The sequence below is a fragment of the Archocentrus centrarchus genome, chromosome 10 (genome assembly GCF_007364275.1).
Source record: "Archocentrus centrarchus isolate MPI-CPG fArcCen1 chromosome 10, fArcCen1, whole genome shotgun sequence".
NCBI lineage: Eukaryota > Metazoa > Chordata > Actinopteri > Cichliformes > Cichlidae > Archocentrus > Archocentrus centrarchus.
Window position 1 is genome coordinate 20238612 of NC_044355.1, and position 26494 is coordinate 20265105.

At 42.0% G+C, this 26494-nt stretch overlaps 4 protein-coding genes across 6 annotated transcripts; 1 reads left to right on the forward strand and 3 right to left on the reverse strand.

Annotated features, from left to right (window-relative positions):
- Positions 1-206: 206 nt before the first annotated feature.
- Positions 207-3694, reverse strand: pofut4 (protein O-fucosyltransferase 4). Of its 2 annotated transcripts, none has more exons than XM_030739030.1 (5): positions 3462-3694; positions 2994-3335; positions 2478-2852; positions 1399-2021; positions 207-1224 (listed from the first exon to the last, which is right to left on the reverse strand). In XM_030739030.1, the coding sequence occupies exons 2-5, from the start codon at positions 3333-3335 to the stop codon at positions 1074-1076; spliced, it is 1491 nt and encodes a 496-aa protein (XP_030594890.1). In that variant the 5' UTR covers positions 3462-3694; the 3' UTR covers positions 207-1073. The 2 variants fall into 2 exon arrangements, with proteins under 2 accessions (XP_030594890.1, XP_030594889.1); XM_030739029.1 differs by having other exon boundaries at positions 2478-2858.
- Positions 3695-6053: 2359 nt separating this feature from the next.
- On the forward strand, positions 6054-11914 carry rab9b (RAB9B, member RAS oncogene family). Its single transcript, XM_030739655.1, has 2 exons — positions 6054-6138; positions 7084-11914. Exon 2 carries the CDS (start codon positions 7158-7160, stop codon positions 7767-7769), a length of 612 nt encoding a protein of 203 aa, XP_030595515.1. The 5' UTR covers positions 6054-6138; positions 7084-7157; the 3' UTR covers positions 7770-11914.
- A 424-nt stretch (positions 11915-12338) lies between these two features.
- Positions 12339-20214, reverse strand: plp1a (proteolipid protein 1a). Of its 2 annotated transcripts, none has more exons than XM_030739690.1 (7): positions 20010-20214; positions 17808-17994; positions 17522-17678; positions 17007-17175; positions 14932-15005; positions 14756-14821; positions 12339-12861 (listed from the first exon to the last, which is right to left on the reverse strand). In XM_030739690.1, exons 1-7 carry the CDS (start codon positions 20011-20013, stop codon positions 12694-12696), a joined length of 825 nt encoding a protein of 274 aa, XP_030595550.1. In that variant the 5' UTR covers positions 20014-20214; the 3' UTR covers positions 12339-12693. The 2 variants fall into 2 exon arrangements, with proteins under 2 accessions (XP_030595550.1, XP_030595551.1); XM_030739691.1 differs by lacking the exon at positions 12339-12861 and adding an exon at positions 13018-14388.
- Positions 20215-22054: 1840 nt separating this feature from the next.
- pcdh20l (protocadherin 20-like) lies at positions 22055-25830 on the reverse strand. Its single transcript, XM_030739875.1, has 2 exons — positions 25740-25830; positions 22055-25225 (listed from the first exon to the last, which is right to left on the reverse strand). Exons 1-2 carry the CDS (start codon positions 25785-25787, stop codon positions 22700-22702), a joined length of 2574 nt encoding a protein of 857 aa, XP_030595735.1. The 5' UTR covers positions 25788-25830; the 3' UTR covers positions 22055-22699.
- Positions 25831-26494: the final 664 nt, after the last annotated feature.

A 26494-nucleotide genomic window follows, 5' to 3' on the forward strand; every position in this document is an offset into this window, starting at 1 on the left:
TATATTTTAAATGTGTTGTGTTTTGATGGTGGTGAAAGTTTTATCAGTTTATTATGAAGGATATGTCTGTCCAACATGACACATTGATGTGAACAGACTAATATTGGTAAGTGGGATTTAAGAATTTAGCAACAAAAAGAACTTGGTTACAAAATGTTTACTTATTTTGCTCTTCTTGATACAAAATATTGTGTTTGCATGTATGATGCTTTGTTAGCAAAATAAAATAAAAATGATTTCTATAATTCTGGTGTAAACACATCATATAAAAGTAGTTTGCTAGCAGACACGTGAGTCTCAAGAATGTTCTAGAAAAGAATGACTACAAATTATTGCACATGGTCCTACCGTGACGTAACAGAAAATATGATATTCAAACACAAAGATTCAGAGTTGTTCCGAGCTGAGCTGATCCTGAGAACGACTGTTGCAAATACAGCGGTGACGTCCCACTGCAAAGTTGTACTAAAATTACATTCGCCTCTCTCCTCTGCTTGGTGAAATATTTTTCTTGCATAGTCACAATACCTTTGCACGTAAATGGGACTTTCACTAATAACCATCAGCTACCTGCTGAGTAACTGTGAAGAAGCTAATGCAGTCGTTTGGCTACTGTCTTGATGGTCTTCACACACAGTTAGGCAGAGCTCCCGTGGCACAGAAGACAAGTCTTTGGCTCTGCCCCAGTCCAATGAAAAGCTGCATCCCATGAGAATGTACCCATCTGGAACAATGGTCCTTCAGGTAGTTAATGCTAACTATAGGCAATATAATGGAATCTCAGTTACGGTGATAAAACAAGTTGAAAATATTAGCATGTAACAGTCTACAACATTATTTTCCCATTACTGAGCATGGGATGAAGGTAAAGTTTAATGTCAGCTGAATAGAATAGCAAAATTTGTTTCAGTATAACTCAACTACTCACAGGGGTAAAAGGGGGTTTTGGCTCAGCTGCAAAACTATGAGCAATGTCTGCTTCATTCCCTCATTTAAACAAGAGGGGATGCATAATCTGGGACACCCCTATAATCCTGGACGGACTCCATCCTCTGTTTGTTTTGAGTCCCGTGTCACTGTTTTCCTCTGGCTCTGCTCACAGCAATGTTTTGGATGTGCTTCCACAGCAGAGAAGGGTCTGACTCGTTGTGTCTTATCAGAGACTCCAGCCCCTCTGCTTGGTCGAGGCTCTGCCAGTAATCCTGAGGCCATATTTGCAACCATCTGTGGACAGATAAACAAACAGATTAGGCTCATCACAGAGGATATTTTAATTAGACTATTAAAACAGACTGATTTCTCTCCCTGCAGGATATTATTATTCACATTTCAGTAGAGAGAAAAAAACAAAACAAACTTCTCACACCTGGTGCAGTGATTCATTTAAGACAAACTCACCCATCATCTGAAGGTAAGTCCTGGGCCTCGCCATAGCCCGGGCTGGGGAGTGGGCATCCCATGTGAGAGTTACTGGCCATTTTAGGCTGAGGAGGTCGGTTCGTCTTAGGGGCCTTCTTGTATGCTCGCTCTGCTGCTAATCGTGCATTCTCCTGGTCACACACATAACATTCAAATCCATTCAAGTAGTTGGGTTTACTCATGTCATTAACCCCCCACTCACGGGTCTCCAGTGCTTCTAGCAAACGCGTATTAGTGATCCGGCTGGGATTCTTGAATTCTAAATATTTAGCATATTCATGATCATTCTCATCTAGACCTATGAGAAAGTCAGCGAGAGCTTTGGGTGAGGGGAAGTCATCTATGATGATCGCCGAGTGGTCGTTGGGCATCCAGTCCGCCACCACGGGGGAGCCTCGATAAACGGGCACGCATCCCTGGTGGAGAGGCCGCCACAGCTTCTCAGTCATGTAATCTGGACACAGGCCATTCTCTAGGGCCAGGTGGAACTTGTAGCGTGCAACATAACTCATGAATTTGGGTTCTTCACCAGTAGCAGTGGCTGTGTCCTCCAGATATTCTGGTAGGGGCTTGTTGTTCAAGCATTTCCCATAAGAATCGACCTACAGAGGGACAATGTGTGGAGAATGAGAAAGCTGGAGGACACAGTTAGGCCGTATCTGGGAAGAGATTAATCATAAAACAATGACAGATTTAAAGGGCTATGTGAAACCCTGACTCTAATGCTGGAAATGCTGATCGAAATTAACAAATACTCCACTGAGCATTATAGTTACAAATCATTTACACATTTGTTACTGCAATTGAAAGCACAATGATTAGTGATTTTTATCTACTGTGCAGCACGTACTTATTTTACTTGCAGGGTTCAAAATAAGAGGAGATAAGAAACTATACTGACATTTGTGTGAAACAGAAAACAAAACCATACACCTTTCTTTCAAATGATACCAGATGCCATTAATAAAAGGACTACAAAACAATTCCATAAATAAATACAACAATTATTTTGTAACTGGAAAATCTTTTTCACTATAGTTACTATAGTGAAATTGTACCTTAATGTACTTCATGAGTTCCTTTACATATCTGTCCCTGTCTGATGGTACATCACAGTGAGACTGCATGTAGAGCACTGGAGCCAGGCCCTCCCTCCTCAGGCGGTTCTTCTCTTCCAAGGACACAGCTACAGGCTCCAGCAAGTACTCCAAAGAAGGAAGCCACTGGAGGGTCAGGGGGTAGTCTGACTCCCTGCGAAATGTGGCGGTGTAATTGAACAGCCGGATTCCTGGCCCATGAGAGAGGACATAGTTATTCATAGGTGACTCTTCGTGGAACAGTGCCCAGGTCTGGTGGCGGAGACGAGGGAGAGGTGCCTCATATGCCCGGAAGTCTGTCCCATAAAAGATGATGGATGTTGTCCGTTTGTAAAGCTGCACCTTTCAAGATCAAACCCAAGATAAGTTCCAGAGCAACCTGAGAAACTAATTATTATTAATGTGTGCATGCATCTTCCATCTGTCTCAGCCAGGAGATTCATGAAAGGTATTTAGGAGGTTAAGTATCTCGGGTACCTTACGATTGCTTGTGGCCAGGCAGGAGGACGTGGCACAGTCGATGCGCTCAGTGTCGCCAGGAAAATGTGGGAACAGCCCACCGCTCCACCAGAGGAGAATGGGGAGCTCCTTGTTACTGCGACGGTCGGTGTTCCCTGGTCCCCTGTATGAAACGACGGAGGCAAACTCCATCTCTGACAGAGCACTCTGAGGCTGAAAGGCTCCTCGATCAGCTGCATCCAAGACCTCCAGGGGAAGCAGCTGGTCATCCGGAAAGGAGGCAAAGGAGACCCAGACCCAGCACAGGACCCCGAAAAGCCCCAGACACACACAGGGGAGCAGCCTACTCCTATCCGCCATCTGCAGGGGTGAAATGAACAAAGACACTCGTTAAAAAAATACTGTCTATAATAGTAGTTGTGAGTCTTTTTGCTCTGTGAACGCAGTTGTAACTCATTTCGCAACGCAAACAATCCAGCGACTTACTCTATGGTGTCAGTGTTTTCATAGCATGGAGAAATAGCAGAGCATTCACGCTGTTTCCTACCATGTTCTCCGCAGGAAACGCATTAAAGTGATTTTTCCTATCTTACAAAATAAAACAAATAAAGCTACTTTTCATAAAAGCCTGCTTTAATGAGCGTGGCTACCGAAATATCCCCTAACATCAGTTAACGGCTGAATTTTTATTTCCAGTCCTGATTTTCTTCTTCTTTGGGTCGCAAACTAACTCCATTGTAGCGCCACCTACAGCCTGGGAATGGGACTCGGTCACCCACAGACAGCGACAGCAGCAAGTTTACTTCGTGTTCAGTTTGGACTCATTCTGATCTTGAAGGATTTTTGCCACAAAGTACTACAATTTAATGCATTTATATTATATTCAAAATAGGCCTATATCTTTTTAGATATTATTATTTTTAATTTTCGTGAACTATAAAAATGCAAACCAGCATAAATATACATTATATGCATTTCAGATTGAAAGAAAAACTCTCCTTAACATGAATTAAAAGCAAATACAAAAGTCATTCAAAAAGCAAACATCACCAACAAAAATAATAACACAAACCAACTAATGATGTCATGAAATAATACAACCTCCATTCCAAAACAACAGCTGTAAATGTCTGGGATCATGTCTGAGACCAGCTGCTGGACTTTTGGAAGAGGAAGGTTGTCCCATCCTTGTCTGGTATTGGATTCTAGCTGCTCAACAGCTCTGGGTCTTGTGTGTTGTATTTTTTCATTTCATTATGCTCCAAGCTTTGGCCTGAGTTTTGGCCCAGAGAAGATGGCGGTGTTTCTGGATCATATTCACATATGTCTTCTACTTTTCATGATAGAGCTTTGACCTGCATTTGTGGATGGCATTGTGAACACCTGGAAGTGTTCCTGAGCCCATTCAGTGATGTCCTTGACAGAATCATGCCTGTTTTTAATGCATTGCTGCCTGAAGCCCTGAAGATCACAGGTATCCAATAATGATTTTCAGCCTTGCCCCTTGTGCACAGAGATTTCTCCAGATTCTCTGAATCTTTTGATGATTGTGTGTACCATATAGATGATGTGATATTCAAAGTCTTCACAATTTTACTTGAGGAACATCATTCTGAAACGGTTCCACAATTTGTAGACAGTTGTTTTCTCAACTGAAAAAAAAGCATTTTTGCTATTTTTTCTTCTTCGAGGTCTGAGCCTGACTGTGCAAAAGGACGTATGCACAAAGCTTGACACTGCAGGCTGCCTTCATATTCTCTGCTAAAGTGAGAAATTTCTCTGTGAACACATTAAACCAGAATTTAAAACTTGCTTGTAAAAGATGAATTTGCAACGTTAGAATGAGGTGGGGAATCAATCAAGGTCCAGTTTTCCGTTTTTACAGGCACGATGTGGGAATTTAATGCCTATTTAGAGGTCAGCAGTGAAGACAGTGAAATGAGCAGTTTTTGTAAGGTCCACCAAGGGAGAGAAAAGGGAACTAATAATTCAATTTTTTTTTTTTTTTTTGCAAAAATCATATCAGTCTTACATTATAGCTCAGTTCTGAGTTTTTTGTGTAAGTTAAAGTGCCAGAAGTCAGTGTTACATTATGGCTAGACAAAGTTTCTTAGGAGTTACCCTCTAAGAAGGTCAGCGCCATGATGAAACTGCATTCAGAGTAACATCAGGCAGACCTAAGGGACAGTGCATCTGATTTTGTTTACTAAGAGACAGAAAGGCCACTTCAAAAGAAGGCTGTTTAGTAGTGATCTCAGAGGATGAGTAATGGCCACTAAAACCACTGCTCAAGAAAGGAAATAAAGTCCAGTTCTTTGTGTGGGTTTCAAAATGGAAAAAAAAAGGTTCATATTTATTGACCAATCCAAATTTAACATTTATGTGAATGAGAGAAGGATACCACAGTGGTTCAAACATTTCTGACAACACCAAGAGCTCCCTGGAGTGTCAATCAATCATGCTTGGCCAACATGGGTTACTGGTTTTTACAAAAACTTGTCCAACCAGCTGGACTGCATGATTTCATTGAGGAAAAAGGAGGTAACAGATACTAAGATGTACTGAAATTTGCATACATTTTTCATAAATGCAGCTTTTATTCACAATGAAATCCATCCATCCATCCATCCATCCATCCATCCATCCATCCATCCATCCATCCATTTACTTCCACTTATCCTATTCCAGCCAGCCTGTCGCACTTTCAAGAAAGATCTGGCTGCAAAAATAGCAAAAATATATAACATCAAGTTTTATAAAGATATTTTAAGTGGCCAAAAATGATTGGATTGATAATTATAATGTAGGTACAACACAACAACACATTCATAAAGATACTTGCAAAACCGGTCATGTCTTTATTTTGTATAGAACCCCTTCATAAATCCTGTTCACTACAGTCTATTTACCAATATAAGCAAATATATTACACATAAAAAACAAGACAAAACACATAGATACATCGGAAATCACTTTTTGGTGCGACAGCAGTATCTTTGTTTACAGCTCGGGAGTCCCGTTCATTTTGCGGGCTTTAGGACCCCACTTTGTTTGGGCGCTGTGCACGTGCAGGTCCGCGATGGGGCGCGCACGTCACGACACTCAATCTCAGTGAGATGTGGGGTAGCGGGACAGTCGCGCACTGTTAACTATCAGAAACAGGGTAAGTAGAAATAACTCTTAATACCAGATGCATTCAGTTGTAGAAACACCGTGCCGCTGCGACAGCCGGCGCTGGTAACTGCATCGTTTTAAAAAAAAAAAAAACTGCTTTAAGCCGCGTATAAACTGGAGCTAATGGTTAGCCTGACCGGGATGGAATGTCAACAAGGCATCAGACTAGTCGGCTAGCTTGCTAGTTTGGTGGGAGGGTTGCTAAACCAGCTACACAACAGCATAACCGCTTTTACTGTCTCGTATGACGGCATTTAGGAGTCTTGCCTGTTTCGGTTCCTAGTTAACTTCTGCTGTGAAGCACTTTGCGGACAGTTTCACAACCAGCATCTACAGAAGAGTTCAATCAGAGTTGCTTTTCTAATAGCCACAGTCTTGACAAGCTGGTACGCGTTTGTGGTTTGCGCAGGTGCAGTGGTGGTGTCCAGATCGGCTTTATGGTCAACCTGTTGTTGTGGCGCAGAGGTTTTCTCTAAATGTGCCACAAAACGTAATGTTTTCTTAAATCTTTAATGTTGATGTCCCAATCTGTAGTTGACATCTGTTCACTTTAGTGCATAATGTGTGGACCATCGTGAGTCCGGATTATAGCCTCGTGTCGTAAACAATAGTGTTGACCGCTGCCTTGTATTTTTCTATGCCAGAGACCTTTGGCATGCATCTCGGTCCTTCACCCCGTCATTCTGTCCCTGAAGCTAGTCAGCCATTACACATCTTTCATGTGGCTTTAATTATGCAGAAGGGTTTACTTCATGTTATAACAGTGATGCTGTGGCTGCTGGCTTTTCCTCTAATTACTCTATGCTGAATCATCAGCAGAGACAAACCAGCAGACTGGTTTGGGTTTTAAATGTTTTCTGAGAAGTCATTATCTTTCATTTCCCGTTGACCAGCAATAATTTCCACTTCTCTTTTGTACTTTTCCTGTTTCCAGGTTAAGTTCACCCTGGTCTACCACCAGGTGGGGAGGCCTTTAACCCTGTGAGGAGGCCTATCTGGGTGGGTGGCATGATGAGTGGGAAGAATCTGCTGCTCAAAGTAATCCTGCTGGGAGATGGTGGAGTGGGCAAGTCTTCCTTGATGAACCGCTACGTCACAGACCGTTTCGACTCCCAGTCCTTCCACACCATTGGTGTGGAGTTCCTTAACCGGGACTTGGAGGTGGATGGACGCCTTGTCACTCTTCAAATCTGGGACACAGCAGGTCAGGAGCGCTTCAAGTCACTACGCACACCCTTCTACCGGGGCGCCGACTGCTGCCTGCTCACATTTGCTGTGAACGACCTGCAAAGCTTTCAGAACCTGGGCAGCTGGAAGAAGGAGTTCATGTACTACTCTGATGTCAAAGACCCCGAGCGCTTTCCTTTTGTTGTACTGGGCAACAAGATAGACATGGAGCAGAGGGAGGTTGGGGAAGATGAAGCACGGGCCTGGTGTGAAGAGAACGGCTGCTGTCCTTACTTTGAGACCAGTGCTAAAGATGACACTAATGTCACTGCTGCGTTTGAGGCAGCTGTCAGGGAGGTTCTGGCTGCTGAGGACCAGATTGACCACACACTCTTGAGTAGTACTATTGATCTACATGGCAACCGCAAAACCTCAAGAGCGTCTTGCTGCTGATTGCGTGGGTGTGAATCCACCTTGTGTTAATCCCTCTTGTTGAAACTTGCCTGTGGTAGTTGTAAGAGCCAGTCATATATTGTTTATGGTACATGTACTGTAGGTACAAGGTACTGACTGCAGTATCCCCTGAAGATAATATGAACATACACCTGCTCTGAGGAGGTGTGTGAAGAATTCTGCTGGTTTCTCGAATGTTACATTACTGCTTCTACAAAGGTACAGGCACACCTACTATCTGTGCTGCTAGTGGTATGGCACAAATATTTATTCCCAGCTTCAACTTTCCTTGTGCAGGGACTGTAGCAGCTAGTGCTTTTAAGGGATTAACTTTAATCAAAATAATATAATTTTACATTAATTCAGTGGAAGAAAGAATATACCGGTTCCCTTTTGAAGAGAATGCGCTCCCTTTTGCTCAGTAAAGCTGTGTTTCCACCGTAGGAACTTTTACAAGGGACTCGGAGCCTTTGAAAGGAGTCTTGTGTGTTTCCACCAAAGGGACAAAGGTCTAGATTAAATTCTCTGTGACATATTTTACCTCCAAAAAGCCCCTGTTTGAGCACTAGTGCTTTCTCAAAGTTTAGAAACTGTGTTAATAATGTTAGCAGCACTAAATATTTTTGGCTGATAGCCTACTTGCCAACTTAATTTAGCTTACTTTAAGGCTTACCTCAGAGATTACTGTTGTTAAGCACATCTCTCAAAGTTGGTTCCTCATGCCTGGTTTATCCAAAAAAAAAAAAAAATTATGGAGAGAGCAGCTGTGGTCGAGTAAGCTAGAGTGCAGCATTTCCCCCACATTTAGACTCTAAATGTGATGGTACCAGGGGTGCATTTGTACATGTGCCCAGAAATAATGCACACCCACATTTTCTTAAATGACATTAAACAGAATCATATATAATGTGCTCCTCTAACTCTTAATTGCCAAGTACACTCAACCAAAATATAAAAATACGGAACGGTCTCTATTTCATCTCGAAAATAATCAACAATGTATAAGCACAACAATTTGTGTATACACTCAGTATCATTTCAGGCTTCAATAGAAAACTGTTTCAGATCTTTATTCAACAGTCAGTGTGTTATCACAGAGTGAACACAGCGTGGTCAGCGATCAGAGTTCACAGCACTCAGTATCGAGTGTGTCCACCGTTCACGCATCTGTGGTGCATAGTAATCACCAGATTGTCAATAGTGGCCAGTGGGAGTTTGTCCTATTCCTCCTGGAGTGCGTGGGCATGTTAAGGGATAGGTCATTTTAACTTAACCTTTTGGGTTTGTGCATTTATATTTTTGTTGAGTGTACTTTGTGAGAAATAAATAACGCATCAATTCAGCTGTCTGTCCACTGAGTCTCTCGTGCTGCAGATGTTCACCTCCCTGGAACTGCATCTGGGGACGGTTGTCTGTGTTCTCTCCACCTTTGGTGAGCTGAGCATAGTGACATGTGAAACTGTTCTCCACCTGCTGCAGCTTCTTGTTAGTGGTCTTGTGGCTTACTGCACATCTACAGAGCAGAACAGAAAAAGTCAGATGCAGCCCAAGACTGGAGTCAGTCCACCAGATGAGAAATTATCGTGACCTTTCAGCCTGCTGATGGGGAGAACACAGGATTGGAGGGGCTGGGGCTAGCTGATTAGCAGCAGCTAAAATTTAAATAAAAGAGCGAGGCCACTGTCAGCTAGTAAATTGATCAAATATGGCATAATTCTCAGAAAGATGAGAAAAAAAAAAGCTAAATGTAACTTGGCAACTGTCTAATTAAATTCTGTGTGGGAAACACTGGAGTGAATAAGTAGAAGAAACGTTGCCGGTGAATTTGTACGATTAGAAACGCTCTCACCCCTAAACCACCCTGTGGGAAGTGGCCTATACCAGAGTTTGAGCAGGTTTCATGTTGTCCACTGTGACCACTTTGTGTGTGTGTGTGTGTGTGTGTGTGTGTGTGTGTGTGTGTGTGTGTGTGTGTGTGTGTGTGTGTGTGTGTACCTATCAAACAGACAGACCTACACCACTGACACAGAGTGCAAAGGAGAGGGACAGAGGCAGCCAATGTAGCATGGTCAGTATGTTTTTAGATAGTCACATATGTTTTTAAAAAAAACAGCCAACCCTTGAGACTGCGGTGGAAAAAGACTAATAATAGTCTGAGGGAAAATCTTCATCACAAGAAAGGCTGAGGTGGAAATACAGCTTAACATACAGTAGCTCTAGTAACTGCTCCACTTTCTGTTCATGAAAAAAATCTCATTTTATGAGATGTGTCGACAGTTGTTGGAGAGCTAATGTATTTTCTTGACACAGACTGTCTGTGAATGACAGCGTTCCCAGTACAGGCAAATATTGAGCTTCAGAACTCCCCACATCAGCGAGATAACAGCACTGAAGCCACGGGTTATTTAAACGATTGCTGCACTCACAAGGAAGATGACCTTGTTTGTCTTCAGTGACAAGGGAATTGTAAGCTTTAATTTTGCTGTTTCGAATGTGAGCATTGGTGCGAACAATTGTGGTACCCTTATTCAATTAATGATGTTTTCTTCCACTGCGCTGCATTGTAGCTGGATGTGTCAGGGAATCAGGCATTATTATTTTTATTTCTTGTAATTTATGTACGTTTACTAAGCAAGTTAAGGTCAGTTTTTTTTGGGGGGGGGGGTCAAAACTCAGAAGTAGTACTACTGGTGAAAGTGTTTATTTCTCTGTGAAGCACATTTCTGTCCTTCAAAGTGTTTTTTTTTTTGTTCTTCTTTTACATTTTTGTCTAACAAACTTGGGCTTCAGTGTTTTGATCAGGTACAGATTAAAGTCACTTATCCTGATGAGTAGAAGGTGTTATAAATATTAATGGCACCTTTTGTAATCCTGTGCCTGCCTTGTGAATTGTGTAGTAGGCCTTAATATTCCAGTATTTTAGCTTTGCCTGTTCTGAGGGGCTCCTGTGTTTTACCAATGTGTGACATGCTTTTTGCTGTCAGTCCAGTTATTAAAGGTCTTAGCTGAAAGTGAATAGCCTGACCTCATGGATTGTGCGCTCCCATATTAATTCTTACAGTATTTAGTGCCACAGGTACTGTTGACTTTACTGGCTTTACTGCTGTTTGCCTGAAGGGTTTGCTTCTCTAGTTTAAAACAGTAATATAGCTTCAATTCTTCAGAATGAATTTAACATCTTAAATGTATTGTTATTCTTTTGATCTTGGAATAGTGTTTCATACTGCATCTTCTAAAGCAACAAATCGGATGAAATATTTCTTCTTTTATAGATGCACAAGTTCTCATTATAGCTCCATGCTCGCCTAACAGTTGCTGTTACATTGGTGGTCTCGTGTCGTCCGTCAGCCTGAGATCACATTGTTTACCTTCCAAGTCAAATTGAGTCATATTTCAGTCAGCGTGCAGGCTAATGATGAGCATTACAAGCGCTTCACTTTCAGAGTGCACCGAATCTAATCAGGTACTGTCGTATTATATGTATTATATGCTTCTTTGGAAATGTAGGCTGATAACAGCTTGTGCACATGGTTGTGTGTTTGAGTACTAGATTTTTTTTTTCTAACTGTGAAGTGAGTAGGGCTTTTAAGATCCGGCTGGTAGTCTACATTAATTCAAAGCAGAAATGAGGGCTGTTTGCTTATCATTAGCGTTAATGTTTCCTTAATGAGACAAATGTCGTCTTCTTACAATACAGTTTGTTTTGATCCTGTTTCAACAGTGTAGCTTACCACAGTGTATACCTGAAATCTGACATGCCTGAGAATCCAATATTTATGACCTACAGTATGTTGCTCTCATGATACCATCTGCTGTATCACTGCAGGCCTGTCTAATGTATTTTTTACTGTTGCTGTAATATTATTGAATGTAAAAGCGGAGTTATTTTTTGTGGGCTTGTCCATATTAACAGCTTATGTAAAATGTATTCATTTTATAGTAATGTACAAAATGTCGCCTAACATCCGTTCCCCTCAGTGCTCAGCCGGGGAGTACGAGTTAAACTGTGTGAAAGTTAAGTCTGTTCATCTTGATTATGTGGTACTATAATGGAAAACTTACCTTACTCCTCTTATTGCTCTGCTGAGGACAAGGCTGTCGTGAATGCGCTACAGTGCTTGGCTACAAATAAATCATACAACCTACCAAGTGGAGACCTTTTTTTTTTTCTTCCCTTGTGCATATACCTTAAAAATCCACGAGTGTTTTTAAATTTTAAAAACAAAACCTAAACTGTTTTTATCACTATAAATGGGTCACTGAAATATAGATTGGTTCCCCTTTAGCAGTAGCTACTTCACTTAAAAAACAAACCAAAAAAAAACCCAATCATCTGAAGTGATAAGAAACATTGTGAAAATGAAGCATTTAGCTTTCTCAGCAAGATCCCAAGTGAAACCGGTCTTTGGGTTTAACCCCAAAATGTGCCTTATTTGAATTTCAGCTCATAAAACCTTGAGTGTCATTGAATGACTAAGTATGTGTGGGAACTTAAGAGGTGGCGAACAGTGTTCCTCTTCATTAAAAAACAAAAATCAAAGCATGTGTTGCATTTTTATTTTCCCTTCATTAGAAGGATATCAAGCATGCACTGCATATTGTGAAATCAAATCAGGGCAGGAAAGAAAATCCTCATGTTCACCTTCAAGTTTTTTTTTTGGTTTTTTTTTTAAGGAAATGAGAAAAAGTACATAATTTGTGGCAATTAGTCACATGCAGCACAATATGTGAAATAAGGAAAAAAATATGGAGCTGCTTAGTTAACAAAAAAAAAAAAAACTCTTTTTGTATCATCTCTCAACATCTGAAATTAACTATTATGATACTATTAAATTAGATCACTTTACAAAAGGGTGAAATTTGTTGATGCACTCTGGTGTTGCGTTGTTTTGGAACGCTCCGGCAGCAAAACGGGAAAGTCCTGTCACGAGCTGTCACTCTGGTTGTTTTCAGAGTATGGAGAGCACAGGATCTCTCCTCTGTCTCTCCGCAGTCTCCTATACAGGTCATAGCCTCTCTTCTCCTCTTTCGCCCTGTGCCTTAGCATCTTCAGGTACACCTGGTACACAGCCAAGTGAAGGGAACAGTGCACCTGTGGACACAGGAGGAGAGAATACAAAACACCTTACAAAACACCTTGGCCTCTTGAAGTGGCAAAAAGCCAAGGAGCAAGCGCCAGTATATTCTGGTAATACACTAGACACTGAGGTTTCACAAAGACTACAAACAAATGTTTTCAGAGGCCATCTGTACAAACAGTTCAAAGCATTTTTTTATTAAATATTACCAACATCTGGAAAAAAAAACCCTGCTGCAACCTGACAAATTCAATATCAGAAGCAATGCCAAGCTTCCACTAAAATCTAATTCTTAGGTTGCAAGTTTTTTTTTTTTTAGGAATATCCAAATCTAAAAAAACAAAGCAAATTAAATTCAGCTACATTAAGTAAAAACAGTGTGTTATACAATAACTACAATAAAATCCCTAAAGAATTAGACACAAAACAAAGCTGTCCTTTTTCTATTTAAGTACCTCAGCCAAACATTACCAGCAGGGGGTATCGCACCTCAACAAAGCAGTTTAGGTTTTATATCACGAGGTTACTTCAAGTATAAGCACCTAGTGCTTCTGCAATCTCAACATTATGAGAAACAATTTCAGACCTCACTAGATCTAAACAAAAACAAAATGGCCCTTTGTCAGTAAGAAACTATTCAAAATAAGATTCCCTTTGTCCCCTCACTCTGAATCCATTTTAGAAGAGGAGGTGGGGGTCATGCAGCAGCATGTGGAGGTGTGTGTGTAGTTGCTGTCCCAGAAGAGCTGCACTAAGGCTCTGGAGAGGTCTAACCCTCTCTTTGTCCAGAGGACCCTCTCCCTTGACATGTAATATAACCCCTGGCAGAGAGTAATAGTGCAGGTGGCCCCAGAACTGGCTCCTTATTGGCTAGCTTTTAAAACGGGCATGACTCCATTGTTGAGGCTTTTTTCCAGTCCGTGAGAAAAGTCCGGGAGGTCAGCGTGGGACAGCACGCGCATGCTTGTCTGCTACCATGGCAGCCAGATGTGATGGTTGGTAGTCACAGTAACCTCTAATCCCCAATTCTTCATAACAGCTGCAACCTACCTGCACATCTTGCAAATTAGTGGACATTTAATACATATGCTAATTTGTTAATGGTGTGTTATTTGTGAGTACAGCAGGAGGCAGAAATTCATTTCAGACATTTAACTTGGCAAGTGACAAGAACCATAATTCACAAATAGTTTGGCAAAAATTGAAACACATCGAAAAGAATGAAAGTAAGGTTTCAAAACAGAAATTACACCCATTAAAAAAAAAAGAAAAAACATAAGAAAAAAAAACAACTTCTGAATGCCAAAAAAAGTAAAAATATAAACAGGTTTAAAAAAAAAAAAAGTCCAGGACCAGACGTGGTTCTGTGCAGATCACATAAAGGAAGAGAAGAGTTTCCATCGATTTAAACTCCTTTGTTGGTGGTGAAGCTGTGCCACAAAAAGACAGGAAGCTGGGTCCTAACACCGTGCACCTATGCCCTTTCTCCCCAGATACCGCAGAACCGCAAAGTTATAGGTGGTTGACACAGTATAGGTCAGCTATGAAAAGACAAGCAGAGACAAGAGGAATCAGAAAACAAGCCAACAGAAGAAAAATCCACAACAGTGACTTTAATTTGATAGCTGATGCCATCCACATAACAGCTTCTGTAATGAAGCATGTGAGTATAATGGCTGCACAATTTGCTTGCATGGCTGGAACACCAGACATTACAGCATTATTATGATGTTTGCATCAGCTGACAAAGAGGAACAGAGAGCAATAGTACAAAAGTCATCAGTCATGGAGGCCTGAGATGCCTCGTCGCCTACACTTGGAACGTCACTGAAGTCACATGAGCAGTGTTATGTTGCCACACTGCAGAACTGCAGCCAGACTGACCTCGACCGCAACATAATCACTCACCAGAGCCAGGAGTGTGATGCCTGCGCCGGCAAAGGCAGCAATGTAGAGGTCATAGGTCATTTGGTACTAGCAGGGGGGAGATTTTTGTTAGTGAATACAACATATTGTATTTGTTTCACGTCAGTCAAATTGTATAACATGACAGCAGCGCAGCAGAGTTATTTTATAGTACTTACCTCTCTTGTCTTGCAAATATTGGACAGGGTCATGCCACAAGCTTTCCCTGGTACTGCATTCCACGGCAAGAGTCCTATCGGAAGAAAAAAGGAAAAAAAAAATCTAACTCATCTACTCAAAAATAACCTCTTAATTACAGCCAAAAAGACAGCATCATTGTAGTTTGTTCTTATTGTCCGTAAAATTACATGAAAAGGCCAAAACAACCGATGATTTAGTTCATTCTAAACCCTTTTTGACTTTTGTGGTCTGTGGCTCTTAAATCAACCGGGCACTTTAAAATTTAGCAAACTTCCCCCCCCAAACAGTAGTAAATAGCGCATGTGTTTGTGTGTACGTGTGTGTGTGTGTGTGTTGGGGACTATTTTCAGCTGCAGATTAATACACATTTGATGTGCTAGTGAGTGTTTAACCCTCAGGACGGTGCAATGAAAGAACAAATCACCCAGCGCAACAGTGTGCCTCATTGTGTGGCAAATGTGTTTTAGCCACACACTGGGGCTCCAGGGATGGCAGTGTTGTGCTGTGGGTCTGCCGACACTTTTAGTCTGGGCTGATATCTTGACAGTCATTAGCTGGATTGCTATGAAATTCTGTACAAACATAGCCTACGGAGCATGAATGAAAGTTGACATTTTGGGGATTTTAGGAAGATGTCTTTTAGTGGCACGCGAGTTGCTTCGAAACTTGGTAGCCTACAGAGATTGATGTTCCCCTCAGGATTTCATCTGGCTTTTCCCTCCAGTGTCTTTGCCTTGCTGAGATTTTAATTTAATCAGTACTATGATATATGACAGAACTGCTGCAAAACTAATGAGATCCCAATGACCTCAGGAGCACTTTGCATTTAGTGCTAATTATTCTCAAATGTTAGCAAACCAAATAAGGGTACCATAGAGACAGAGTGCAATCAAGCCAGCAGACAAGTCTCGACCAGCTTTGGGTAGCGTGACGATGTAAATACATTTTTAGAAGATGACAAACTGAAAAACTAGGCCTTTAAGGAGACCAAAGTAGAAGATGTAAGGAGTCAGGAGGAAGAGCGGGAAAAGTACGATTGTGACACGATATGCCAGTGCGCAGCAAAAGTTTTGTCACCACTGAGTCACATATCCAAATGTATATATCTGCAAGTTAACTAAAGTCATTTGACAGCATGCGACTTATACCAGTTGACTTTGGATAATTCAGAAAGGCATGAGCAGAGGTCTTGAACCTGCAGCTCCAGAGGCACATGGGGCTCTTTTTGGCCGTGTCCAGTGGAATATGAAAATGAGCAAAGGCTTTTTTTTTTTTTTTGTACATTTTAATTTTTAAATGACTGCTTTAGGCAATTCTTGATTATAAAAATTTCTCTAATTATAAAAATTTGTATCTTATACACAATTCAAAAACAAGTTTTAATATTTTGTTAACTAAAGTGTACATCACAGTGAGTCCCCATAGTTATGCATTGCAAGTCCAAAAAAATAGAGAATTTAGAGCTTTTACCACTAATGCTGCTGGTTTACTGGTATCCTTGATCTGTGGCAGGACTTTAGCCAAAATTAAACTAAACTGGCCTATTTTTTTTATTTTTAATATTTACTGGTGTGGTTTTAGACTCCATCCACCCATTTTTTTCAGCTTATCCGGGGCCGGGTCACAAGGTCAGCAGCCTAAGCAGAGAAACCCAGATCTCCCTCTCCCCAGCGATCTCCTCCAGCTTATCCGGGGGTACACTGAGCTGTTACCAGCACAGCTGAGAGATATAATCTCTCCAGTGTGTCCTGGGTCTACCCTTGGGCCTCCTCCCAGTAGGACATGTCTGGAACACATGACCCAGGAGGTGCCCAGGATGACCAGTGTGAGAGGAAGACCAAGGGAACAGTTTACCCTACTTGGGATAGGGTTACTGGGGACCCACCTTGGAGCTAGGCATTGGGGGGGGCTCAAGGGAGAGCACCTGGTGGCCAGACCTTAGCCCATAGGGTCCTGTCATCACATGCATGTGTCGCCACACTTATGCCTTAAGTAAACTGAATTAGCATGAGAAGCCAGTAACATTGATTGTAATGAAGGGGGTTCTTCTTACCGTACTGTCTTGCATCAACACAGAGCTGGTTGATACTTGCTGAGGTGTCAGTCAGAACATTAATAGTGTGGCAGGTAGCATCCATGTTGTAGAAGAAGTACACTGGCAAGGCGGAGAGGGCAAACACCAGCAGCCAGAGTACAGCAAGTACATACGTCATCACTATAAACTGCACAAGGAGAGAGCAGGCCACACATTACGGTGCATTATCGTATTAAATGGATGCACACAAGTAATCTAAGAGTGTTTTTATGAGCAGTGACTCACTTAGTAGCCACACTTATTTTTCAGGTTAGTTGTACTTATCGTCTCTCTCCCTTTTTTTCCTCCTCTTCCAACCACTCAAGTCTTAGACCACTCAAACACTCGCTCAATGCTTATCTTTGCATATCCCCAAAGGTTTTTTTTAGGAGCTTTAAGATTTTTCAGCTCACCACCCACCAGGGAGTGATATATGTATTAATCCTATCCAATCTTTCCAATCCTTTTACTTGTCCCACTCTGGGCCCTCTCACCGAGGAGCTGAGGCAGCGGCCGCACATGGTGCTCCTGAACTCGCCAAAGGTTTGCTTTGCAGCGCTCGTAGTGTAGAAGCCCTCAGCCAGCAGCACAATGCAGTAGAGGAAGAAAAAGGAGGCCAAACCATAGATGACATACTGGAAATACTGAATGCTGAAAGAGTGGAAAAGGAAAAAGTAAACATTAAAGAAATGCAGGGTTAAACCTTCAAAATAAAGATGAAATCACGAGACGTCCCACGATCAGGTTAAACAAGATTTGAATGATGGAAGTGTTGCTTACATGTAGGCTAGGGTTATGTAGTCTTGAAGGTTACGTGCAAAGTATGTCTCGATGAGTCTCTCTGTCTCTGTGAGCGCCTGGTGCCCACAACCACAGAAGAGGGCAATACCGGAGAAGCAAAGAAGTGTGGCAACAAGGGAGCAGTACGGCACCCCACCCAAACACCGCATACAGCAGTCATAGCAACCTAGCGGGCGGCACACGGCACCGTGAAAAACAAGGCACATTATGAGCAGCAGAAGGAAAAAATCACACCATTAAAAACAATTAAAACAAGAATATACTGTATGTCCCCAACCCAAAAAAGACGGAATATCTGTTTTTACCCTTTCCAGTTAATGAAAATTAAATTGCAATACAACTTTAAAATGATCATTTCAACTAAAATTACTCTCACTGAACTCATAATTTGTGCCATGCAGATAGTTTTGATTGCATCTGTTCTGGTTTTGAGATTGTTGCCTCCACGCCGAGATAGACAAGTTAAATAGATTGTTTTGTTTGTGCTGCTTAAAGCTCAGTTTATAACCACAGGACAGTTTATTGATTATTCTTTTAATCTAAAAACGTGCAACCAAAGGTTCATTGGGTCTGAGTCTTGCCCAAAAATATCCAACAGCAGGTCCTTTCTCCAGAAAGGATGTTAACCTTGATAATTTGTAAAATATAAACCTACTGTCTACAATTTTCATGACAGATATCTTTAGTTGGGGGAAAAAAAAATAACAAACAGGCTATTGTCTCAGAGTGTGAGGAACTCGTTTCATGGCGTGAACACAGCACGAAATTCTGCTGAACTTGGGCAGCAACAGAAAACCCCAGAGATAGACATCTTAAAATTTGACAGCCTGAAAACGTAAATAAATAATACTCTGGGTAAAAAAAAATAAATAAAAGAAAAACACAGCCAACTTGAAGCAACCTTTTAAAGATAAAATGTCAGCATTGATCAAGCTGCAGCTGTAAACACACAAGTTCACTTATTAAGTCTGTGCATTCTCTCCAGTAGTCATGTGCTGTTTGAATGGATGCCAAGGGCCAAAGGCATGGGGACGTGTCTGCTCTGACCCCATCTCACACCCCTACTCCATTCACCAGCCGGTATGGAGAGTGTGAGAAAAGAGGGAGGACGCAGAGGAGAGACAAAGTGAAACAGAAAGAGAGGCTGCTTTTGTGACTGGAGAGACAACAGTCTTTGTGCCACACCATCATGGCGGTACAAGGGCCACCAATGTCAAGCAAACAAAGGCCAGAGGCACCTCTGTGCTTTGCACACACACATACACAAACACATTCACGTAGACAGACTTCCTACTGAGAAGACACAGGAACAAGAAAATGATGGTGGGGAGCTGCCAGAGCTGGAAGAGGATGGGGGAAAAAAAAGCAAATCTATAAACAAACAATGCAACTGTGTAAATGTGTACATGCATCCACACAGGCATGCACAATGGAAGCAGGCAGACTGCAGTTGGTACCATTACAGTAAACACAGATGGCAGGAGGGGCAAATAGATGGCTCTTTAAGCAAACGCATAGCTTTGTTGGGTGGCTGTGCATGAGCAGACATGCAAACTGATCACATGTCATTCATATAGTGTGGCGTTTTGCACAGAAGACGGAGGTCGAAAAGAAATTCTTAGAAGCAGAGTAACAAAATAAATAAATACAGCTATGGTTGGAAAAAAATTATGAGCACCTCGAGTATAAACAAACAGCAGATCAGCACAAGTTTTAATACTAACCTTTACTAGCCGCCCTGCCTTCAGGTACACCTTGAACCAATTAGCCAATTATGAGAGCAGCAGCAGCACTCTGAATCACCGCGGCCCTCAGTCTCTTTGATTGTGACCCAAATGAAAAGAAAACCCCAGTAGGAATCGTCTAGAAAATGCAAAGCTGGGGCCAAATCGCCTCTATAAAAATTGAGAAGGATTGCGAGAGAAAGCAAATGCGACAAGGCTCGTCTGAAAAGTAGCCCTGCCATCTCAAGCATGAAATAAATCTCATAATATCAGTGGAGCATCAGCCGGTGAGAAGCCGACCTCTATACTGACCAAAAAAACACACACACTTTAATAACTTCTGATACCCTCTCACACACCCCCTCCCAGTGCAATCACATACAATAAAGAAAAGAATTGATAATAAGAACATACTACAAGCTAATAAAGGTAGATTCTAGTGTGTGAAGTTTCTTACCCATGTCTGGAAGGATGCGTTCAAGGACTTGTTGGCTACTGTCTTGCTGTCTGCACTGCAACTGGTCCGCTGATGATATGCGTAACTTGTCTCGGCCCCCGTATATCAATCTCAGCTCGCGTTCTGTTCCCCCAACAATGGACAGACCCGCGGATGACTGCAAGAGCAACCTTAAAGAAACAATGTCGCTTTTCAATGAACTTCAAGGCGCAGAAATAATGAGGAGGTGGGGGTCCTTAAACGTGCTGACATTTACTAAGTTCATTGTTGACGCTTATTTGCATACAGACGTGCAACTTATTACGCACATGCAAAAGAGGGAAGGTTTTTTTTTTTTTTTTTTTTTTTCCCACAGAGAAGAATATCCTTTTCTTCTTATGCGTGGGGGGCAACCAGGGATTACAAAAATAAATAATTAAGGTGGTTGTCTAAGACATTTTTTCTTTCTTTCTTTTTTTAAGGCAAAATGCCAACATGTTCAGGCAAATCAATCGTACAGTATGTCGAGTCGAGCTTGTTGTTTAAGACCCCAGAGGTGGGAGGTGGTGGGGGATCCGTGAACCCTGATTGAGATAACACATGATATCACGGTGTTCAGATGATACTCCTACAGGAAATTGTCGGATACCATCTGTTTGCAGCGAGATACTCTGAATATGAGAGCTCTGACATCCCAGAAACCCAAACAAGCTTTTATTACCCGTTTAACCTCTAAATCGACCTCTTCTCGGAATGTTCCCATGAAAAGCAAACTTAAAAGCGATGGTCACAGCCCGTAAACATGTGTGCATACTTATGATAGACTGATAACCTCTTTTCTTTTTTTGTTTTTTAAGCGATCTTCTCTGATAAGAAGAAATGTCATTTTAATTATACCCCTTTGTTTCGTAATATGTGATCATAAACCCCCCTGATATGTAGCTCACATATCCTTCATACCAGCTCCTTTCTTCACCCGTGTGAGAACAAGCAACATAGACACCAACTGTTCAGCGTGAAAAGAAAAATGAATATGATTAAGATAAAAATGTCCTTTAGTGAGGCGGAGCAGCATGACTCAAGGAAACAACGCTGATCCCAGGCTACCTGACTGTGGCGGAGTGAGAGACTGTCCTCTGATTCATCTCCTCCCTCTGGCCTAATACCAGAACTAAAAAAAATTTAATAAAAAAAGCCATATTTGGCCTCTTTTGTGTCCAGTAGATGGCAGGCGTTGCCCTCCAACAGCATTTTGTTTGCAGTTGGGTTTAGTTTCATCCCCCAATGGGCTACAGTTAGCTTTGCCAATAACAATCTAAAAAAAAAAAAAAAAAATGATGTAAAAAAAAAAAAAAAAACAAATTTGCAAACATGTTTGTGTGTTGCCCACCAGATCAAAAAAATATTTAAAACATGCACATGTTTTCATTCATTCAGTATAATCCTATTGCATGTAAAGATCTTACTTTAATCTGTCATTTTGTTTCAGTCGTTGTTTCTTCTCGTTTAATATAATTACTCTCACACTGAAGTCCTAATAGGTTATTTATTTTTGAGCTGCCAGCTCAGAAATCCTCAGAGAGGCACCACTCATGTTAGACAAGCCTCGTTCTCCACTAACCAGGTTGTTGTACATTGTGTTTTACAGACTCCGAGTCTCTGCGTTCCTTCTTCCCTCTGACGCAGGTGCATCTTCAAAGGATTTCTTAATGGTTTATGATACTGTAAAGGTGACTTTAAAAGGGCTTTTCGTTTGGGAAAGCTGAAACAATTACACTGCCCTCTTTGTGCAACTGTGTGCTGACAGATTTGCAAACACGCTTTAGCCTGACTCATTCATACTTTATGCGTCACTTAACCCGGTTTGATATCTCAATTGTTCTCCAGCATGCAAATGCATCGGTAAAACATAAGAGCGAGTACTTTTTGTGAGTGTTTCTTTGAACACGGTGTGATTTCACTCCAAACATCTGTTATCAAAAACAACAAGCCTGTCAGGTTACTGGGTGCAGTATTTTTTTTATTTATTTTTTTCTGCCTTTTCGGTGCGATCAAGCGCTGTGGGTGAAAAGCAGTGCTATCAAGTAACAGGTGCGAGGCGGTTACTTGAGACGCCGCTGTGCCTTCCCTCTGCCGCCTCTCACCTGTCCACGGCCGCCCTCCGCCTCCTGAGCTCATCTCAGAGTTACTTCTTGAGAGACTTTCATCACCTCCCCAACTGAGGAACATTAAACCCTTTTGTGTGTCTAAATACTTTAGACTCCCCATCACCCAGTCAGAAATCTGAGAAAGGACCAATCAACCTAACAGAGCATTACTTCAGTCTTTCTACCCGCAGGGGTCATGGGCAATAATCCTTAAAGACAATCCCTGAAATGCTGGCATCTTACTGATGACTTGCTGTGAAACCAATCTGTGAAATGCAGTTTTATTTATTTTTGTTTCACATTCTTCTCAGGGAACATGATTTTGCAGATAACTTGACATGCTTATCGGATCATATGCTCGTTTCTTTATCAGAAAATGGATCAACTTTATTTCCACAGAACTTGTCAGTTTTGCTATTGACACATGTTTGAATGCACCGTGCATCAGACTGATTCAGTGACTTATTACAATGCAAGAAGCCCTTGACAAATATACCGAATATATTTAATTCACAGGACATTTTTATCTTTGAGACTGTGAGCTTTCCACATTGCTTGCTGTTATTAATCAGAGTAATATTTGTCTTTGAGCCTGAGTGGAATCTCATTCTCCTCACTGTATGCTCTCTTGTTCATTTTCAGACTTCTTCTCCTCTGTTTCATGCAACAGATAGCTGTGACCACAAACAAACATGTGGACGCTAGCATCATACCCAGGCCTATTAACAGTATCACTTGTGCAAATCTGGTTGTCTCCGTGTCACAGATTGGAGCCTTTGAAGGGGTTTGAACCAAGTTGAGTGTCCCTGTCCAGGTGGGCACCCTGTCCAAGTGGCAAGGTTCTGTGCTGTCATTGACCAGCAGATTCATCCAGACAGTGGTGTAAAGTGGAGCTGGTTTACCCCCATCTCTGATCACAATGAACAGGTGATGCATTCCCAGGTCGTTGTGAAGAAGCTGCTGACTTAAGGTGATATTTCCCGACCTTGAATCAATCTTAAAGGGACTGCTGTTTTGCACTGGCTCTGGTGCCTCAGCTGAGTATGTAATCTCTGAATTCAATCCTGAGTCCTCATCGATGGCATAGATCTTTCCTACCATAGTACCTGCCGGGGTACCTGGAGAGACCGTCAGGCATGAGGAGTTGCTGCTCGGAAGGATCACTTTTGGCTGGTTGTCATTGATGTCTTCCACAAAGATAGTCACTCTGGCAGTGGAAGTCAAAGCAACTGAGTGGCCGTGATCCCTGGCCAGCAGGTAGAATTCATAGCGGTCCTCTGTCTCGCGGTCCAAGTTCCTGGTGGTGCGTAGTGTCCCCTGAGTGTTATCCACAACAAAAGGTCCACTGCTGTTTACAACATGAAATTCTGTTCTCCCATTCTCCCCTTCATCCGGGTCTTTCACCTCCACCCTCCCCACCTGGGAGAATGTTGGAACATTTTCAGGGATGAAAAAGATGAAGTGAGGGGTTAGAAAAACAGGTGCATTGTCATTCTGGTCCAGAACGTGAATGGATACAGTGGCCATGGATTGCAAGGGAGGAGAGCCACTATCTCGGGCAAACACGGTGAGTTTGTGTACACACTGTTGCTCCCTATCCAGAGGAACTGACACAGACAGTTTACCTGTTATAGAGTCAATGTTAAAGATGGCTGGATTGTATTTTTCCAGCCCGTAGCTCACCCTGCCGTTGTGCCCGCTGTCTGCATCTGACGCTGAGACCTGCAGCAGTGACATTCCGGGCTGATTGTTTTCTTCCACTTCAAGCTGGTAGTGAGACTGTACAAAATGTGGAGCATTATCATTGATGTCTGTCACCAATACTGTGACTACACGTCTATAAGGAATGATCACAGATCCCTCAGCTGATCTTGTGTGCACTACCACGGAAATATGATGTTCACTATTCATCTCATAGTCTAAGGGCTTTGATGTGGAAAGCAGATACTTGCCATTCTGTGGGCTCAAAGTGAAAGGCACTTCACCTTCAATGGCAAGAGATGAGCCTTTAAAGCTGCTGTCACCCTCCAGCTCTAAAACAGCTAAGACTGTGGGGTGCTGGTTCTCTTGTAACACCATAGTCTGGTTTTGATGCTCTGCTATGAACCTGATCTTGATCGTTAGCTCTTGGTTCACCTTAGGGAGCACAGATACTGTTACCTGAGTGTCTGCTGGGGGGCAGTGATGGCTGCTAGCTAACACTTTCAATACCAGCTCGTCAGAGCTGTCACTCTCGAGATCTTGTGTAAGGCTGATGGATCCGGTGAGACTGTCGAGGCTAAAGAGCTTCTTGGCTCGCTCAGAGACTTTGGGACTGAAGGAGTAAATGATGGCAGCATTTGGGCCTGAATCTGGATCTGTGGCTCTCACCTGAGTGACCACGGTGTTCTTTGGGGAGTCTCCTGGGATCGTGACACTGCGGGGACTGTCAGGGCTAAAGGCTGGACAGTTGTCATTGACATCTGTCACTGTGACTATTAAAGTTGCAGATGCACTTAAAGGCTCAACACCACAATCAGTGGCCACCAGCTGCATCTGAAACGAGTCCCGAGTTTCCCTATCCAGGGCTCTTTGCACAACCAACATAATTAAAGCGCCGTCTTCTTCGATTTTTAAACTGAAAACTCCTTCAGAGCCTTTTAGGTGGTACTGCACCTCTCCATTACGACCAGCGTCACTGTCCAGAGCCTGATCATCTATTACAAAACTGGTCCCCACAGTCACATCCTCGGCCACTCTCAGGTGTATTTCACTGTTTTCAAAATGTGGTGGGTTGTCATTAATGTCCTCTATGATCACAGGGAACTGTATAAGGTCTCCTGAGGGCCCCACGACAGCATTGTGTAGAATAATGCACTCAGCTTTCGTCTCCGCGGGACAGAGGGCCTCGCGATCCATCTTTTCATCAGTGGTGTAGAAATTCCCCGTGTTTTTGTCCATCCTCAGGAACTCCTGGGTCAGGAGCTGATACGGAGGAGAAAAGTGTCTACTAAGTGATCCAACCAGAGTTTCAGGCTCTAGTTCCTCTGGGATGGAAAACTGGACAGAACTGCATATGAGCTGCCTGATGTGGACCACAAGCAGCAGTTTCTGACAAAGACAGAAAAAAAAAGTGAGTGGTAATCTTGTTTTTTGGGTTTTTCTTTTGTTAGTTGCACAGGCATTTGCGCTTGAATCCGATAGGGCTTATTTAAAAGTTTTCAACATGGTGATAAAACTTAGACTTCATGCCTCAGTGAGCCCTTTTAAAAGCAAGCAGCTGCACAATGAGGTAACGCGATACCGCCCTCTCACTTATCTCCAACCAACTGCTCTTGTAAACAAATAACACACAGAATAAAAAACAAGCAAACAAACAAACAAGCCCCCCCCCCCAACAAAAGCGAATATCAAAGCAGGTATTCTTTACTAAAAAATAAGTAACAGCTAATGAAACCCAACATCTCTGTAGCACCTGGTTCTCTACAATACACTTAATAGATTTGTGTCTTTTGAAATCGCACACTGAAGATATACTTAATACACTTACACCATGTTGCTCGATTAGAAACACTAAGACAGTGCAGATACCATCAAAATAGATAAGCGCCACTGGCTCGCTTACCTGCAGTAGTCTGACCCAGTTCATATTATCAGGAGTCCCATGGCCCATGGCCCTCACACATGTTAGCCGAGTTCCCAGCAGCAAGTGAACATTGAGGACAGAGGCAGCAATCTAAAACTGCTCAAGGCATAATTCGTTATATGCCCCTCCTACAACACTTACCTGCACTGTCAGACTGACATATGAGAAGATGGAAGAACAACGGGTTTACCTGCCTGAGCTGAATTCATGTGTATTAACCTGGAACTATGAATGCACTGTTGCTTAAAAGTGCACACACATACACATATTTTGAAATGACATTTTCTTTTAGCGCACTTACCTCCTCTTTTGTAACTACTTCATAATTTCATAATGTCTGCATCATTTTCTTTCAGATTTGTCTCTTGGTACTCTTTATTTCTATGAATAATGGGATTAACAGTGTTAGCAATTCTTATAGTTCTTATACTCATGCATAGATATAAACTGCACATACATGTAAACTGGCAGCTTCTTCAACACTGGCTGTAAGAAGTAAGTGCTCAGTTACAATAAAATATTCTTTTAAGAGTGCAACGTTGTACTTTTTTTTTTTTTGCTAAAATGCACTTATCTGAGGAGTAGTATGTAGTAAAAAATGATGCAAATGAAAATGTTTATTTCCTTTGCGTTGATCCTCATTATGCTGTTGATTGACAGTAAACGGTATACTGAATTATACCTCTAGTCACGGAAACAAGCACTTTTACTGTAGCTCACCAGCAGAACTGCAG

Coding starts and splice junctions, on each gene's coding strand:
- rab9b (XM_030739655.1), top strand. CDS start 7,158: ATGATGAGTGGGAAGAATCTGCTGCTCAAAGTAATCCTGCTGGGAGAT.
- pcdh20l (XM_030739875.1), bottom strand. CDS start 25,787: ATGGGCCATGGGACTCCTGATAATATGAACTGGGTCAGACTACTGCAG. Junction 25,226..25,739: donor ACTGGGTCAGACTACTGCAG/GTAAGCGAGCCA, acceptor TGTCTTTGTCAG/AAACTGCTGCTTGTGGTCCA.
- plp1a (XM_030739690.1), bottom strand. Junction 15,006..17,006: donor TGTTGATGCAAGACAGTACG/GTAAGAAGAACC, acceptor TTCTTCCGATAG/GACTCTTGCCGTGGAATGCA. Junction 14,822..14,931: donor ATATTTGCAAGACAAGAGAG/GTAAGTACTATA, acceptor CCCCCCTGCTAG/TACCAAATGACCTATGACCT.
- pofut4 (XM_030739029.1), bottom strand. CDS start 3,335: ATGGCGGATAGGAGTAGGCTGCTCCCCTGTGTGTGTCTGGGGCTTTTC. Junction 2,859..2,993: donor TGGCCACAAGCAATCGTAAG/GTACCCGAGATA, acceptor TGATCTTGAAAG/GTGCAGCTTTACAAACGGAC. Junction 2,022..2,477: donor AACTCATGAAGTACATTAAG/GTACAATTTCAC, acceptor GTCCCTCTGTAG/GTCGATTCTTATGGGAAATG.